This window comes from Salvelinus fontinalis, chromosome 38, assembly GCF_029448725.1.
Source record: "Salvelinus fontinalis isolate EN_2023a chromosome 38, ASM2944872v1, whole genome shotgun sequence".
Taxonomy (NCBI): domain Eukaryota; kingdom Metazoa; phylum Chordata; class Actinopteri; order Salmoniformes; family Salmonidae; genus Salvelinus; species Salvelinus fontinalis.
In genome coordinates this window covers 29,136,297-29,154,865 of record NC_074702.1, presented here as the reverse complement: position 1 = coordinate 29,154,865, position 18,569 = coordinate 29,136,297, and the positions used below count along the sequence as shown (strand labels likewise).

The following is an 18,569-nucleotide window of genomic DNA, read 5'->3' as shown; positions in this document are numbered from 1 at the left end:
TAACAAAAGCACATTCGCAAAAAAAGCACAATCGTAGCACCAATGTACCTAGCCATGAACATCAATGCCTTTCTTAAAATCAATACACAAGTATATTTTTCAAACCTGCATATTTAGTTAAAAGAAATTCATGATAGCAGGCAAGGGAAATTGTGTCACTTCTCTTGCGTTCAGTGTAAGAAGAGGCAGGGTATATGCAGCAGTTTGGGCCGCCTGGCTTGTTGTGAACTGTTTCTCTTGCGAACCATTTCTTCCTAACAAAGACCGTAATTAATTTGCCAGAATTTTACATAATTATGACACAACATTGAAGGTTGTGCAATGTAACAGCAAAATTTAGACTTAGGGTTGCCACCTGTTCGATAAAATACGGAACGGTTCCGTATTTCACTGAAAGAATAAACGTTTTGTTTTCGAAATGATAGTTTCCGGATTTTACCATATTAATGACCTAAGGCTCGTATTTCTGTGTGTTTATTATATTATAATTAAGTCTATGATTTGATATTTGATAGAACAGTCTGACTGAGCGGTGGTAGGCAGCAGCAGGCTCGTAAGCACTCATTCAAACAGCACTTTCCTGAGTTTGCCAGCAGCTCTTCACAATGCTTGAAGCACAGCTCTGTTTATGACTTCAAGCCTATCATCTCCCGATATTAGGCTGACAATACAATAGTGCCTATAAGAACATCCAATAGCCAAAGGTATATGAAATACAAATCGTATAGGGAGAAATAGTCCTAATAAATTCCTATAATAACTACAACCTAAAACTTCTTAACTGGGAATATTGAAGACTCATGTTAAAATGAACCACCAGCTTTAATATGTTCTCATGTTCTGAGCAAGGAACTTAAACGTTAGCTTTTTTTACATGGCATATATTGCACTTTTACTTTCTTCTCCAACACTGTGTTTTTGCATTATTTAAACCAAATTGAACATGTTCCATTATTTATTTGAGACTAAATTGATTTTTTTAATGTATTATATTAAGTTAAAATAAAAGTGTTCATTCAGAATTGTTGTAATTGTCATTATTACAAATATATATATAAAAATCGTCCAATTAATCGGTATCAGCTTTTTTTGGTCCTCCAATAATCGGTATCGGCATTGAAAAATCATAATCGGTCAACCTCTACTGTCAAATGCGTTTATTTTCAGCAAACTTTACATGTGTAAATATTTGTATGAACATATTAAGATTCAACAACTGAGACATAAACTGAACATGTTCCACAGACATGTGACTAACAGAAATTGAATAATGTGTCCCTGAACAAGGGGGGGTCAAAATCAAAAGTAACAGTCAGTATCTGGTGTGGCCACCAGCTGCATTAAGTACTGCAGTGCAACTCCTCCTCATGGACTGCACCAGATTTGCCAGTTCTTGCTGTGAGACGTTACCCATCTCTTCCACCAAGGCACCTGCAAGTTCCCAGACATTTCTGGGGGCAATGGGCCTAGCCCTCACCCTCTGATCCAACAGGTCCCAGACGTGCTCAATGGGATTGAGATCCGGGCTCTTCGCTGGCCATGGCAGAACACTGACATTCCTGTCTTGCAGGAAATCACGCACAGTACGAGCAGTATGGCTGGTGGCATTGTCATGCTGGAGGGTCATGTCAGGATGAGCCTGCAGGAAGGGTACACATGAGGGAGGAGGATGTCTTCCCAGTAAAGCACAGTGTTGAGATTGCCTACAATGACAACAAGCTCAGTCCAATGATGCTGTGACACAACGCCCCAGACCATGACGGACCCTCCACCTCCAAATCGATCCCGCTCCAGAGTACAGGCCTCGGTGTAACACTCATTCCTTCAACGATAAACGCGAATCCGACCATCACCCCTGGTGAGACAATACCGCAACTTGTCAGTGAAGAGCACTTTTTGCCAGTCCTGTCTCGTCCAGCGACGGTGGGTTTGTGCCCATAGGTGACGTTGTTGCTGGTAATGTCTGGTGAGGACCTGCCTTACAACGGGCCTACTAGCCCTCAGTCCAGCCTCTCTCAGGCTATTGCGGACAGTCTGAGCACTGATGGAGGGATTGTGCGTTCCTGGTGTAACTCGGGCAGTTGTTGTTGCCATCCTGTACCTGTCCCGCAGGTGTGATGTTCGGATGTACCGATCCTGTGCATGTGTTGTTACATGTGGTCTGCCATTGCGAGTACGATCAGCTGTCCGTCCTGTCTCCCTGTAGCGCTGTCTTAGGCGTCTCACAGTACAGACATTGCAATTTATTACCCTGGCCACATCTGCAGTCCTCATGCCTCCTTGCAGCATGCCTAAGGCACGTTCACGCAGATGAGCAGGGACCATGGGCATCTTTCTTTTGGTGTTTTTCAGAGTCCGTAGAAAGGCCTCTTTAGTGTCCTAAGTTTCCATAACTGTGACCTTAATTGCCTACCGTCTGTAAGCTGTTAGTGTCTTATCAACCGTTCCACAGGTGCATGTTCATTAATTGTTTATGGTTCATTGAACAAGCATGGGAAACAGTTTTTAAAACCTTCACAATGAAAATCTGTGAAGTTGTTTGGATTTTTACAAATTATCTTTGAAAGACAGGGTTCTGAAGAAGGGGCGTTTCTTTTTTTTGCTGAGTTTATATACTGTATACACCTTTTCTATTCATATACTGTTCATAATGTCTATACACACCATCATATTCATGTACACTGAGTGGACAAACCATTAGGAACACCATCCTAATATTGATTGCACCCTCTTTTGCCCTCATAACAGCCTCAATTCGTCAGGTCATGGACTCTACAAGGTGTCTAAAGTGTTCCACAGGGATACTGGCCCATGTTGACTCCAATGCTTCCCACAGTTGTGTGAAGTTGGCTGCATGTGACTTGGGTGGTGGACCATTCTTGATACACACAGGAAACTGTTTAGTGTGAAAAACCCAGTAGCGTTGCAGTTCTTGACACACTCAAACCGGTGCTACCATAACTACTACCATACCCCGTTCAAAGGCTTTTAAATATTTTGTCTTGCCCATTCACCTCTGAATGGCACACATACACAATCCATGTCTCAATTGTCACAAGGCTTAACAATCCTTCTTTAACCTGTCTCCTCACCTTCATCTACACTGATTGGAGTGGATTTAACGGGTGACATCAATAAGGGATCATAGCTTTCACCTGGATTCACCTGGTCTGTCTATGTCATGGAAATAGCAGGTGTTCATAATGTTTTGTGTGCTCATTGTATATTCCGGACTCTGACATTGCTCGTCCTGATATTTCTTCATGTTTTGGATCTGTATTGTTTTGTTAGGTATAACTGCACTGTCGGAGTTGGAAACACAAGCATTTCACTGCATCCGCAAAACATGTGTACGCGACCAATCAAATTTGATTTGATGCGATCACACAGACAGAAAAAGAGACCACGACAGTAGCTTTCAAAACAGCCTCTTGAGAGGGGAACCAACAGGAACGACTGACAGCAGATTGACAGCAAACCTGAGGGGATACTATAGTCGATCCCACTGCACGCACGACACATGGTTCAAACTGCTATGGATATCACAAAGGTTCAAAAAGGGTTCTTCTGATCTACAGGGACAAGGGTTCTCTACATGAAACCTTTTTCATACAAAATGGTTCCTTTGGAACCGTGCCTCAACGAAAGAAAGGATTCCAAAAGTGTTCTCCGTCGGGTGAAAAGGTTCTACCTGGAACCATAAAGGGTTCTTCTACAGGGACAAGTGGCATGGTGTGGGTTTATAACGCTCCCACCTGTGACCTCATCATGTCTGGCCCTCAAGATCTCCTCTCTGAGAGGTACAATATCAAGAGCCACACTTGTGCCTCTGACTGTCCTTGTTACTTTGGGATTTCATTTTTATGTTCTTAACATTAGCTTGTATTAATGAAGAACAGCGATATGAGTGAGACGGTATAATAATGAGGCTGATACAGTAAAATGGGCAGACATCCAGGAGAGGCAGCTCTAGGCTGCTGGCGAGACAGGCGGTAGCCTCTGCGTGCGTGTGTGTGTATGTGCGTGTCTGTAGAAAAGCACCCTTTGAATAGCCTAACCCCTGGGCACAGACGTCAATTCAACATCTATTCCATGTCGGTTCTATGTCATTTAATTGAAATGACGTGGAAACAACATTGATTCAACCAGTGTGTGCCCAGTGGGTATTACACGATGGACAGCTGACCGGCTACAACTACAAGTGTCTCTCAAGTGACACCTTAAAAATAGAGTATAGAGTATGTGTACAACAAATATTTGTAGTGAAAATTGATTTTTATTGGCTTTATGCCTCTGTCTAGGGCCTATTTTTCCGTCTCACACACATAGAGATAGTGTGAGAGAAAAAGGAGAGAAACCAAAGGAACCAATATAAAAATGCTTGCCATGTGTGCATTTTCATGATCATAGGCTTTGAAAAGGGGGCGGTTACTCATTTACTGTATACATGTAGCCAAACTAAAGATGGAATTATGAAGGTATGCACAGTGCTCTTCCAACCTCTACCCAGCTCCATTCCATTTAGCTGTCAATGGTAGGCTACAGTGATATATCGATCGGTGCCATTGGATAATTACATGGCACCATTCATGCGTAACGACCCTAAAGTGTGACATGTGGCAATGTAATATGTGCAAAAATGTAGCCTATAGCCCAGGTATAGCCTACCCAATGTTGTCTTGATTGAGACTTCTGGTGTGTTGAATATCGACATAAAGTATTTCCTATTATTACATTTGTAGACATGCGCTTACCTTCCATCCAGCTGAACTATTACTGTCGCCCTTATCCTTGAAATAGGGAACATAGCGGACCATCCAGTCGTAGACCTGTGATAGCGTGAGTCTTTTTTCAGGGGTGCTTTCAATGGCTCGTGTGATAAGGTCCGCGTACGACTGGTTACCCCATGCGTTCCGCCGCGAGGATTTGGCTTTGCGCAATTGTCCAGTCACGTCAAGTGCCGCGCCGGCCAAGCATGGGTGCGTCGCGCCGATGGGAGCAGGGGCGACTGCTGGATGCTTCAGCTCCGTCGGCGTGCCACCCATTCTCCCCGCTCTGCACGCTGAAACGGCTAGATTGTCATCTGGTTCCACCTTGATGGTGGTCAGTGGAAGACCCCCATTGACCTCCAGTACTTCGGGGAAATCCTCCGGACAAGGCAGTGGCCAAGTGCACGAGCGAGGCCGGTTTTGCGGCTCGAAATCCGAATCAACCTGATGAGCCAATTCGTCGTCCCCCATCATCAACATTTATCCTCAGTTGTGAAGGAATAACCGGGTTTATTAAGAAATACAATACCTCCACAATTCCCGTATTGTCTCCAATACTAGACCTACTTCAAGCCGAAATCCGTCTCGTGACGGGGATATTACAGTCTGATTCAACAAAGTAACGATCAAATCTCAGAGAAGCCGGCTGCTGTGGAGATGGACGATTTTGAATGGCTCGTCTGCAGTAGGCTATCACAACCCGCATGTAACGATAAGAGTAGCAATAATAGTAACAATAATCGTTCTCCCATTTTACCTGAAATAAAACATGTTCAATTGGGGAAATTATGAATTGCTGATTGCCTACATCTCCAGCAGCTAGGGTCAATCCAAACCCATGACAATGTCAGTTAATCCGGCTGCAGCAACAGATGATACCTCATATAACGAGAATCCGCCAAAACATAGACAGGAATAATGTTTAAATCAACAGGATTGTCCAGACAGCACAGACAAGCGATGATGTGTGATCATCGTACATTAAATATTCCAGTCTTCAAGGAATAGGCTGGCAAATGCAAATCCATCCACAGTCACACACAAACGATTGCGAATTCAATTGCAATGATACTTTTGTTTTTAAATCGAGTCGCGTGTGTCTTTTAAAAAGCGACACACTTCCAGACAGTGCACAGTCCAGCGTCAGTCCGTTCTTGTCCACTTGATCAAATGATTTTATCACACGTCTTGCTCGCGTCTAGTATTTCTAATATGTAGCCTATCTAATCTCCAATCTGTTTTTCTTACTCTCAGATCCCCTCACATATCCTCATTTAATAAAAACTCGTTTCGTAGATGTGAACTGATGACGTGCTGACGCTGTTGTGTGGAATAGATTCTGCCATTGGATGGCGCGCACATTACTCCCAGAACACGCTTACAACACCCCGGCCCGAACTCTCTCACATATAATATCAACCCCATCATAAAACGGTAGAAAAAATATCCATGGCAAATAAATGTTTCAACATGAAAAATATGCTAAATGTCCTTAATCTCTGGAAAAGCAGCTGCTGCGCGTTTTAATGCGACCTTTGGTCTCCAGATTCCAATCAGCCTTAATTTCACTCTTAAAAGAATTTGGTGCAGATATACTCTCTTATGATCAGTTTTGGAGAATCAGTTGATAGCAGCACGGTGTCCAAAAAGACCAACTGACGCGCAAAGCGTCTCTGATGGTGCACCAGAACAGCGGGAGTGTAGTTTTCTACCACAATTAGATAGATTTAGTTCAGATTACCAGAGATTAGGTAACCCCAGATTATAATCCGATATGAGTTGGGAAAAATGCAATAGCTACATGCTGTTCAATTATCTCTGCTCTATTCCCCTCATCACCAGATTTTTTTTATAGGTTTAACACAATTTAGCACATAATTTTCTAAAATCGCATTTGCCAAGCTTCGATGCGTTACAGCAGCCTGTTTCTTTCTACACTGCAGGCATGACTGTTGAGGATTTCAGACTCCCAGTGGCAGCCCCTGTTTGACCCATGTGTGCATAACTACCAGATTGCTACATTGACCGAGGGGATTCCGACCACGCCTCACTGTATGGCGCCGCCTCCTCATGTATCAAATTGACAGCTGGGCGGGCGCATTGCTCAGTTGCTTAGATGCGATTGGCTACCGCGTTTCAGACCACGTTGTCCATTGGCTGAATTTATTGCATAAGGGGTTAATTCAGATGAACGCTGTAATTAATGTAGTATCCTTTATTTTGACTGATAATTTCGAATTGTATTGGTGGTGCGTCAGCGTCACACATTTGCCATTGACAGTAGTAGTCAAGGGTGAACAAAACCAAAGAGTCATCACAGACTTGGGGTATTTACATCATGAGTAATCCAGATTTACAAAATGTAAAGGTCAGGGTAATAGAGAAATCAGACACCCTGGTGTTCATTCTCATTGTCTAATTCAAAACATATGGGTCAGTGGTTTTTGAAAAACAGACACTAGCCCTATAAACTACATAAAACCAGAAAAGTAAAAATAGACATAGGGGGCTGCCTAACCCATAATGCATTTCTTAACCACACAGGAATGGAAAACATATATCCAAACGCTGTGCAACATATCTGACCAATACTGTACTTTTCACCAAATAAATACAACTTGCTTTACAATTCTATTACCGTTATTACAAACATGGACACATCTAATTGACTGTACATGGGTTGCTCATTAATACAGTGTTCAATAGAATACAGGATAGATTCAGGATAAGGGCATTGACTTCTACATTTCAGTTTTTTTTTAATGTTTTTCATTCGTCAGGAATAAAATGTCATCGTCCATCTTGAAATTGTTTAGGGTGGACCTGTAGACTGCATGTTGGCTTGCCGCCCATTGTCTAGTAAAGTAACCAACCCAGGATCAGGTGAGTAGTTGGGCAATGTCGTGGCCATTACGGAATGTCTGCACGCACCAGTTATGAGATAGGTAGGCCTACACTACCAACCCACAGTCATTGCTACATACACACACCTGTGAATTACTTCACATTGCATTTATTTGTTCTGTAAAAGGGGTTGTCAATGTTCTACATCATTTTACCCATGATTGAAGGTTTTGGCGGAAGCTTTTGTTCTGAGGACAATACTAGATGGTGGATCGAATAGCATTGTTTACTTGAGGGATCGACAGCACACATAAAAACCTATGCGCGCTCACATATTCCTTGAGTGATATAAGTGGCCACAAAGATCCAAACCCACAAAAACATCTATTTAAAGAACAAGCTGAGATTGTCTACCAAATCCCCACCCAGCACACCTACTACAGTAAGTACATTTAAAGTTGCACAGTCATGTCTACAAAAAAGCAGTCACAGTTGTGAAATTGTAAATGTCAAATGTAGCACTTGGTGAGTTGGAAGGATGTGTCATAGTGTGTCACGGTTTGACGAAATAAATATTGCACATCCAATTAAACACAGTCATAATATTATATTGCTAATACAGAGGAAAACCTCTGAACATAAAATAATTTTATTCATATTAATTTCAATTTAAATAATTAATTAACTGCTCAGAGTCTAAGCTTGGGGGGGGGGGGGGGGGGGGGATCTACTAAGCTAACATAAGAAATTGTTTTAAGATGGTCATACCAAAGATCATTTAGCCATTTGAGTAAGAAATGTAAGGCCCCTTTAGGTATAAATTTTTTTTCGAACAATTACATTTGACAAAACATTGAATTTGGCCCTTACTGCTGTTAGCCCACAGAACTGCATTGAATAACAGATTCATACATGGATTGTAACGGTTCTCCTCTTCCTCTTCATCCGAAGAGGAGGAGCATGGATTGAACCAAGATGCAGCGTGATATTTAGACATTTTTTAATTAAACAAGACGGAAAAAACACGAAACGAAAACACTTGAACAATTAACAAAATAACAAAACGAATTTAGACAAACCTGAACATACGAACTTACATAAAACACGAAGAACGCACAACAGGAAAAATGACTACATAAAACGAAGAACGCACGAAACAGTCCCATATGGTGCAACAAACACTGACACAGGAGACAACCACCCACAACAAACAATGTGAAACAACCTACCTTAATATGACTCTCAATTAGAGGAAACGCCAAGCACCTGCCTCTAATTGAGAGCCATACCAGGCAACCCTTAAACAAACATAGAAACAGAAAACATAGACTGCCCACCCAAACTCACGTCCTGACCAACTAACACATAAAAACTAACAGAAATAGGTCAGGAACATGACATGGATGAACAGATAAATAATAAAATATAATACATTTTAATAAAGTTTGTTTTGAAGTGTCTGTCCTTATTCTGAGATATATAAAATCAAGAAATTATTATTATTGAACCCCCCTTTTTCAGATGAGTCTTGTGAGCATCCTAGAACAAAACAACCAACGTGTTCGTGAGCGTCTCACCTTTCCATAGAGGGGTCATATTCGTGTTTAGGCCAAACCATTCGGACGCTATTGCTGTTTCGTGAGAAGACCGATTTTCAGGATGTCTCCTGACAAATACCGCTGTAGCTCTGCCACCTTTCACCGCAGATGACGAAGGCCGACATCAACGGATGTGGTTGATTGAGACGCAGCCCATGCAACAACAACAAAAAACGGATACTGTATTTCTAGCTGAACAGACAGATTTTACGGGGATTTTATTTTACTATGCTAGTTAGATTTTCACAGGGAGTGGACATCCACTCTTCACAGAAACTGAAAAGTTACAATTTCCAAGCTATGGAGTTTCGGCCAGCATTGCATAACATGTCTCACAACAAGAACACCTACTCAGACAAAGAACAAACTAATCAGAGGTGATGAGAGACAGTGCAAACACTCCAGAGGCTTGGAAGAGGACCACGCCTAAGGAGGGAGAAGAGGGAAGGCCAGGAAGAGGTGGAGAGACAGAGGGAGGCCCTGTCACTGTCAGGAGACGTAGCCAGGCAGGCTGCTTGACACGGGTCCCCATACCAGACATTCCGAGGCAGGAGGGCTGGTTGCAGGCGCTCTCTGTGGCTGATCTTAGAAAAGCCTGTTCACCACAACGAACCATTTCAGCCGCAAGCAGCACAGCAGCAGGCTGGTCTGAGAGCTGCTCCACAACAGCACAAACTGACACACCGAAGAAGCACTCAGTGGAATTTCATTCACTTACAAAAAACATAAATAAATAAAAGGGTTCCCTCCCACTTCCCCACAGCCAAGACCCACCCCACCCATCATTCCTCCTCCCACCTCCCAACTTTACATAAGTGAGCCATGTACCCCTGTCGCTCTGGTGGTACTGTGATGAGTGGAAGACTGGAAGTTGGAGGCCCTGGGGAGACCAATGTCCGTCCTAGGAAAACGCCTCCCTCATCTTCAGTCACAGTTCGCCTCCCTCACCAAGCATCTGGGCTCCCAATGACACAGGAAGGAGAGAGGATCCTTTCCAAGTATCAAGAATGTTCCTGAGTAGGCAAGTCTGGATTTCACCCCCTACATGGCACCGGCCCAACGTAGGCTGACTTAAATACTTCCTGCCCTGGGCATGGAGTCAGGCTTATTGTGGCAGAGATTTTGGCACGGGCCCTACTTGGTATGAACATAATGCTCAGAGGCACAAAGATGAGTGGAGCCAAGAGGCTATAATTAAGACGGAATGCAGCAGAATGGAAAGGAGAGGGGGAAAAAAGTGGAGCACAGGTAACAGCTTCTCTCCTCGGTTTCGAGGGCTCCGACAGTGAGAGGTTTAACTAATACGATACTGGCCCGCTTAATCCTATTTACAAGTTAAACACATTCTGGATGATTAATATCTCCTTGAAGATTCTCCCATACTAGGCTGTTTGTTTGGGTGGCAGAAGATGGTAAGGTGGCTTAGATGTGTGTTCTGTTTTTTTAATTTTTTAATTTTTTATTTTACCGTTATTTTACCAGGTAAGTTGACTGAGAACACGTTCTCATTTGCAGCAACGACCTGGGGAATAGTTACAGGGGAGAGGAGGGGGATGAATGAGCCAATTGTAAACTGGGGATTATTAGGTGACCATGATGGTTTGAGGGCCAGATTGGGAATTTAGCCAGGACACCGGGGTTAACACCCCTACTCTTACGATAAGTGCCATGGGATCTTTAATGACCTCAGAGAGTCAGGACACCCGTTTAACGTCCCATCCGAAAGACGGCACCCTACACGATTGTCAAATACATGAACATGGCATTGGGGAAAACACATTGACTTCACACTTATTAGAGTCATGGAGAGTGAGATGAGGAGTAGAAAGGTCATGCTAATGTCCGTGCTCCTCTACAATGGGCATATAAGTACATTATCTGCAAGTGCATTATCCTGAAAATCCTCGATTAATATGATTCATATTTCTTAAAAAAGGGTCGTCTATGAGATGCCCATAACCTTCTGCTGAGCCACAGATCGCTATGCGCTTTACTACTGACTACACATGATGAGCATTGACTATTGACTGTGTGCAACCCAAGATGTCATGCTACTACATTTATCTCATTGTCTAATCTGGTTTTTAGGAGGAACTCTGTATTCTATTTTCTAAGACACTGAGGCTCCATCGCTTGGCCTCTGCCTCCAGCAGTGAGTTAAATTAACTCACTAGCACAAGAAAAAGCCATTGGTTGGCAGGATCCACAATGGCTGAGAGGGCCCGATGCCAAGCAGCTGATTAGCCTGGCTGGGCTCTCCAGGCAGCACGGAGGAGAGGTACCCAGGGCGGGGGGCTCATGACCATAGATCAGGCTACTAAACACAAATTTAAGTGGAATAATGCCAGCAGAATGTGTATGATGGGCTGGACATAAACAGCCCTGAGCAAGAGGCATCTGCTTCTTTAATATATAATTCACTTTATAGGCAGCAAGAAACACCAGACTCAGTCCTTAGGGCCATGACTCTGGTTTAGGTTGTTGGTCAAAGTGGTAAGAAGGGCTATGTCTCTATCTTGTACTTTCATTGATAAATCAGCCACTATGGAATACTGTGCACAGAAAAGAGCTGTATTTGAAAAATTACAGACTAAATGGAAGTGGAGACAGACATGTTGGAAGGCAGGCCCTAACCCTAACCTTAAATTAAGGCCATTTTTGTTTTCATCCATTTTTACCAATTTAGACTTTGCAGCTGGCCCATCTAGCCGAAAACGCACAGTTCTGATTCATAACAATAAACGTCAAACTGCTCACCAACCCTGACATGCCAATAAATCAAGGAGTAGACAGCCACCTGCTTCCCAAACCCTCCTTTCAGACAGTCACCACTTCACACACAGGGTCACTTGACATTGAACTGCCTGCTCAGTTGAAGCAGGGACATGGAATACTGTGACCTGCGAGATTTCACAATTTAGGTCATTATTCTACTTACCTACTTTTCCATTACCGGTCTCAATGGCACTGCCCGTGCGCTCAGACACCATAATGGGACAGATACAACTTTGCAATCTCTATACGACGGAGAATGAATAAGGAAGTGGATAGATTCTTATTTCTTACGATCAGTAAAAGTAACACATTTATAAAATATCGATGACTACAGTATGTTTAGCTTTGTAAGATTATACATGACCAACCACCCAGCTTCGGAGTAGTTCAAATGTCTATTTCCCCACAGCTGGCTACTGTACCAGGAAACTTCCAGCAAATGTGCTAAACTAATGATTTGCAAACTGCACGCAGAGATTAAAAATGGTAACCATGAGTTCGTCTGACTATGGGTAAATAAAAAACAAAATATCGCAGTTTGAGCATTGGACATGATGTGCACTTGTAACAAGTTTGTTATAACACAGCCTTATTTTTAAAATGTATTAAATTGCCCCCCCCCCCCAATAAATGTGCACACAATACCCGATAATGACCCTGAAAAAAATACAAAAAAATAAAAATGAAATATCACATTTACATACAGTACCAATCAAACGTTTGGACACAACTACTCATTCAACGATTTCTTTATTTTTACTATTTTCTACATTGTAGAATAATAATGAAGACATCAACACTATGAAATAACACTTACGTAATTATATAGTAACCAAAAAAAGTTAAAAATATCTAAATAGATTTGATATTCTTCAAAGTAGCCACCCTTTGCCTTGATGACAGCTTTGCACACTCTTGGCAATCTCTCAACCAGCTTCATTAGGTAGTCACCTGGGATGCATTTCAATTAACAGGTTTGGCTTGTTAAAAGTTAATTTGTGTAATTTCTTTCCTTCTTAATGCATTTGAGCCAATCAGTCGTGTTGTGACAAGGTAGGGGTGGTATACAGAAGATAGCCCTATTTGGTAAAAGACCAAGTCCATATTATGGCAAGAACAGCTCAAATAAGTAAAGAGAAACGACAGTCCATCATTACTTTAAGAAATGAAGGTCAGTCAATGCGAAAAATGTTAACAAATTTGATAGTTTCTTCAAGTGCAGTCCAAAAAACCTCAAATTCTATGACGAAACTGTCTCTCATGAGGACCGCAACAGGAATGGAAGACCCAGAGTTACCTCTGCTGCAGAGGATAAGTTAGAGTAACCAGCTTCAAAAATTGCAGCCCAAATAAATGCTTCACAGAGTTCAAGTAACAGACACATCAACTGTTAAGAGGAGACTGTCACGTCGTGTATGTAGGTGGCAGGGAAGTCAGGCGCAGGAGAATCAAACTTGGTATAAATGGAGTATTTTAATAACTTAAAACACAAACTCCAAAATAAAATAAATGTGGGTACAAGAACCCGTCACACACCAATCCATGAAACATGAACATAACAACAAACCATCTCTGACAAGGACATGAGGGGAAACAGATGGTTAAATACACAACATATAATGAATGGGATTGGAACCAGGTGTGTAAGAAGACAAGACAAAACCAATTTAAAATTAAACATAGATCAATGATGGCTAGAAGACCGAGCACTGCCAGAACAAGGAGAGGCATCGACTTCGGCAGAAGTCGTGACAGAGACTGCATGAATCAGGCCTTCATGGTCGAATTGCTGCAAAGAAACCATTACTAAAGGACACCAACAAGAAGAAGAGACTTGCTTGGCCCAAGAAACATGAGCAATGGACATTAGACGCGTGGAAATCTTTCCTTTGGTCTGATGAGTCCAAATTTGCGATTTTTGGTTCCAACTGCCGTGAACGGATGATCTCCGCATGTGTGGTTCCCACCGTGAAACATGGAGGTGGTGTGATGGTGTTTGCTGGTGACACTGAGTGTACAAACTTTTGACTGGTACTGTAGTATTTAGACCCTTTATTCTGTACTTTGTTTAAGCACCTTTGGCAACGATTACAGCCTCGAGCATTCTTGGGTATGACGCTATAAGCTTGGCACACCGGTATTTGGGGAGTATCTCCCATTCTTCTCTGTATATCTTCTCAAGCTCTGACAGGTTGGATGGGGAGTGTCGCTGCACAGCTATTTTCAGGTCTCTCCAGAGATGTTCGATCGGGTTCAAGTCCGGGCTCTGGCTGGGTCACTCAAGGACATTACGGAGACTTAGCTTGAAGCCACTCCTGCGTTGTCTTGGCTGTGTGCTTAGGTTCGTTGTCCTGTTGGAAGGTGAACCTTTGCCCCAGATTGAGGTCCTGAGTGCTCTGGAGCAGGTTTTCAACAAGGATCTCTCTGTACTTTGCTCTGTTCATCTTTCCCTCGATCCTGACTAGTCTCCCAGTACCTGCCGCTGAAAAACATCCCCACATGATGATTCTGCCACCACCATGCTTCACTGAAGCAATGGTGCCAGGTTTCCTCCAGACGTGACGCTTGGCAATCAGGCCAAAGAGTTCAATCTTGGCTTCATCAGACCAGAGAATCTGGTTTCTCATGGTCAGAGTCCTTTAGGTGCCTTTTGGCAAACTCCAAGCGGGCTGTCATGTGCCTTTTACTGAGGAGTGGTTTCCGCCTGGCCACTCTACCATAAAGGTCTGATTGGTAGAGTGCTGCAGAGATGGTTGAGGAACGCTGGAGCTCTATCAGAGTGACCATTAGGTTCTTGGTCACCATCTGACCAAGGCCCTTCTCCCCGATTGCTCAGTTTGGCCGGACAGCCAGCTCTAGGAAGAGTCTTGGTGGTTCTAAACTTCTTCCATTTAATAATGAAGGAGGCCACTGTGTTCTTGGGGACCTTCAATACTGAAGAAATTTTTTTGTACCCCTTCCTTCCCCAGATCTGTGCCTCAACACAATCTGGTCTCGGAGCTCTACGTACAATTCCTTCGTCCTCATGGCTTGGTTTTTGCTCTGACATGCACCGTCAACTGTGGGACCTTATATAGACAGGTGTGTGCCATTCCAAATCATGTCCAATCAATTTAATTTACCACAGGTGCTCAAATCAAGTTGTAGAATCATCTCAAGGATGACCTGAGCTCACTTTCAAGTCTCATAGCAAAGGGTCTGAAAACAAATTGTGTTTTAATAAATGTACAAACATTTCTAAAAATCTGTTTTCGCTTTGTCATGCTGAGGTAGTGTGTACACTGAGGGAAAAAAATATTTAATCCGTTTTAGAATAAGGCTGTAACGTAACAAAATGTGGAAATAGTGAAGGGGTCTGAATACTTTCCGAATGCACTGTATATGGGAGGGCATCAGCGGAAAACTGATCTCTAGCCAAGAATGGAGATGATACAATGGAGACAAGACCATTTTGAAATAACTGTAGATTAAACAACCGGAGGCCTCTAGTCTTGTACATACAAGAGCCTCCGTCTGCTCAGGTTGCCATTGAGGTACTAATGGGTTAAGAGAAATGAGAGGGGAAGGGAAATCAATGCTTTTGTGAGAAGAAGAAAGGGAAAGCTTTCACAGGTATATGTATAATTAAGCAATTGAAAAAGCTAATTAGAGTTGTTGGATGAGATGTGCAGATCTCGTGGCTAATTATTACCATGGCAACCACGGCTCCTGTGTAGATGATCGGAGGTGCAGATATAACTGGCTCTAACCAGAAAGGCCGGGTTTTTACAAATAGAGTAGGAGAGCTCCCTAGTGGTAAACGATGGAAATGGCACCTGTCAACAGGGTCACATGTAGAAGACAAACTTTGGGGAATGTTGCAGACATAACTGTTATTAATAGAGCTGGAATAATGGGGCGGCAGGTATGAGAGCTGGAATGATGCAACGGCAGGTATGGGCGTTGGGCCAGTAACCGAAAGGTCGCTGGTTTGATTCCCGAGCCGGTGGAAAATCTGTCGATGTGTCCTAAGGGAAGGCATACCCAATTGCTCCTGTAAGTCGCTCTTTTTTTAAACTAAAGTCTGTTACAAATTCTTATTTACAATGACGGCTTACACCGGACAACGCTGGGCCAATTGTGTGCTGCCCTACGGCACTACCAATCATGGCCGGTTGTGATACAGACTGGAACCGAACCAGGGTGTCTGTATTGACACCTTTAGCACTGAGATGCAGTGCCTTAGACCGGTGCGACACTCGAGAGCCCAAATGACTTAAAATGTAATGATTAATTATTCTACATGTCAGAATATGTTGTGAATGTAGATTAGAACAAACTGCCCTGTCTGAACATTCCACAATGTTGTGTACTGCTGCACCCGCATCCGTTGAGCGCTGCAAACCAAGAGGACACAGTTGAGTTGAGACAAATCATGTTTAATAAACACTATAGCTGTGCATTTCTGGAAACATCTCCAACACAGAACAAAGCACTATCAGCATCACACAAAACCAATGTGCTAAGAGTTCAGCACTGAATAGAAACATTGTTATTTATTGACTCGTTCAAAGCCTCATTTGTCACAATGTCCATGTTGGCTGTGTCAATCCTCCTGTGAAGTCCTTTTCACACACTACTAACATCCTAATGACAGGTGGCCCTGCTCCAAATGTACGAAATACACATCAAGATTGTGAGATCTAGCGTTTCACAGAGACAAAGGACTGTGGGAAAGAGCTTTCTTATAGGAATCATACAAAACTAAGTCCCATGTAAAAAGAAAAATACATTTGAATAAAAAACTCCACTTTGTCCATGACTGCCAACAGAGGCTCATCTTAACACACCCCTTCTTACATGTGTCTCTTGGGGTCAATCTTCTCCAGGTGAACAAGGGGCTTGAGCTGCTCAGCGAAGCTGCGCATGTCCTCCGACATGGTATCCTGGCCCGCGGGGGCCAATACACTGAGCTCCACCAGGTAGGAGAGGGACAGCGGCTCAGTGTTCTCTGTATTGCCAGGGACCAGGATGCGTGACAGTTTACTCACCACCACTTTGAGCACGCCTCTACGGAAAATGTGGCCCTTGGCTACAAATTCGTGGTCCATGCGGAAGCCCATTTCGTTGAGGAAGTCGGGCAGGCTGTGCGAGGTGGCCACATCCACACAGTTGCGAACCAGCGCGTGGCGGGACTTGTCACCCACCTCCGGCTGGCCCAGGTAGCGCAGGTGCCAGGGAACTGTTGGGTGGGAGAGGGAGCGGCGGGCGCGCAGCAGGAACGGGTTGCCCTGCTGACCCTTCAGGAGGTAGACCAGCTCATGGTCGGCGAACGTCTCGGGTTCCATGTTGTCACAAAGGCCCCGGAGGCGTTGCAATAGGCTTTCGAGGGCCTGGTCCAAGACGCTGCCTTGAGTGGCGACATGACAGAACAGTGTCAGCAATGTTACATTTACAAGCGTAACTTGAAAGCAGGGTAACTTGTCATTTGGACTTTTTAGAGTGAATTGAAATGCCAATTCAAAAACCTAAAAGGCCTCAATGGTAACAGACTGAACTTTTCAATTATTGAATTGCAACTGATACCGAGTTGACCAAGCCACAGCACAGGAGCTGGTATGGGGTCTTCACCTTAACATATTGTAACGACACTGGGTTTATAAACGCAGATATCGACTCTGCCGCTCGAGCATGTTTTTGTGGCACAGTCAATAGCTCGCTGGACTTCATGCTAGAAGGTTGAGACCTACTCCCTGCCTGTTTCATTACAATATTTACATTCAATAAGATCCGGATGTTTTTTCCAAGACCCCTAAAAGAACCAACCACACTTCAGACACCCAAATACAGAATAACAAATAGGTACGCCTGCCCTAATAAAGACGCTAGAATTTCGACCTAGGCAGACTCACCTTGCAGCAGGTACTCCATCATGTTGATTGTGCCCCCCGTGATGGGCAGCACTGACACTGGTGGGGCCTCCATCACTCGTCAGTGTCACACAGGTAACGTTAACTAGATCAATGGGAAAAATGAAAACACTTCGTGTTACAGACTAACGGTGACTATAAACATATATTTTTTCATGAATACATCTCTAACCTATCCAACTTTTCTGACTGGCTAAAATAGCAGGCTAGTTAGAGCTAGTTTAGACAGACAGTAGTTAATTTTATTCAAACAAAGTTAGCTAGCCAGTTAGCTAGCCAGCCAAATAAACTACAGCCAGAAAGTGTTACAACTCACCGGTAAGATAGTTACTGAGAAATAATGCGAAATGCACTAAACTTGCCTTATGTTTGGCCTTAAACTGCCGCGTATCTGCTTCTTCCTTCCCAATCTGCACTGCACCAACTCAAGCTAACTTGCAACCTAGCTAACGTTAGCTCATAGCTAAATAAGGTTAATTTGAAACTAGCTAGCTAGGCAGCTACAAACAAACGTTCAAAAGCAGCAGCTATAAACAAACGTTCAAAAGCAACCGCTACACAGATGCCACTATCAGCAGTGACAGAACAGAGTTGATTGAGCCCGTGTGATGGAGAGGAATAGCTAGTTAGTATCTGGCGTTTCACCCAGATCCGCGCATGCGCAGCGGGTTGGA

At 43.3% G+C, this 18,569-nt stretch overlaps 2 protein-coding genes across 3 annotated transcripts in view; both read right to left on the bottom strand.

The window, feature by feature from the left end:
• The window catches only part of LOC129837481 (forkhead box protein O3-like), a 29,187-nt gene extending 22,717 nt beyond the window's left edge, over positions 1-6,470 (bottom strand). The window contains exon 1 of the mRNA XM_055903681.1: positions 4,755-6,470. Coding sequence (XP_055759656.1) covers positions 4,755-5,249 — 495 coding nt within the window. The 5' untranslated portion in view covers positions 5,250-6,470. The remainder of the gene's footprint in view (positions 1-4,754) is intronic.
• A 9,918-nt stretch (positions 6,471-16,388) lies between these two features.
• On the bottom strand, positions 16,389-18,569 carry LOC129837716 (mediator of RNA polymerase II transcription subunit 18-like). 2 transcript variants are annotated; one of them, XM_055904106.1, is made up of 3 exons: positions 18,212-18,569; positions 17,878-17,980; positions 16,389-17,375 (listed from the first exon to the last, which is right to left on the bottom strand). In XM_055904106.1, the coding sequence occupies exons 2-3, from the start codon at positions 17,948-17,950 to the stop codon at positions 16,822-16,824; spliced, it is 627 nt and encodes a 208-aa protein (XP_055760081.1). In that variant the 5' UTR covers positions 17,951-17,980; positions 18,212-18,569; the 3' UTR covers positions 16,389-16,821. The 2 variants fall into 2 exon arrangements, with proteins under 2 accessions (XP_055760081.1, XP_055760080.1); XM_055904105.1 differs by having other exon boundaries at positions 18,258-18,568.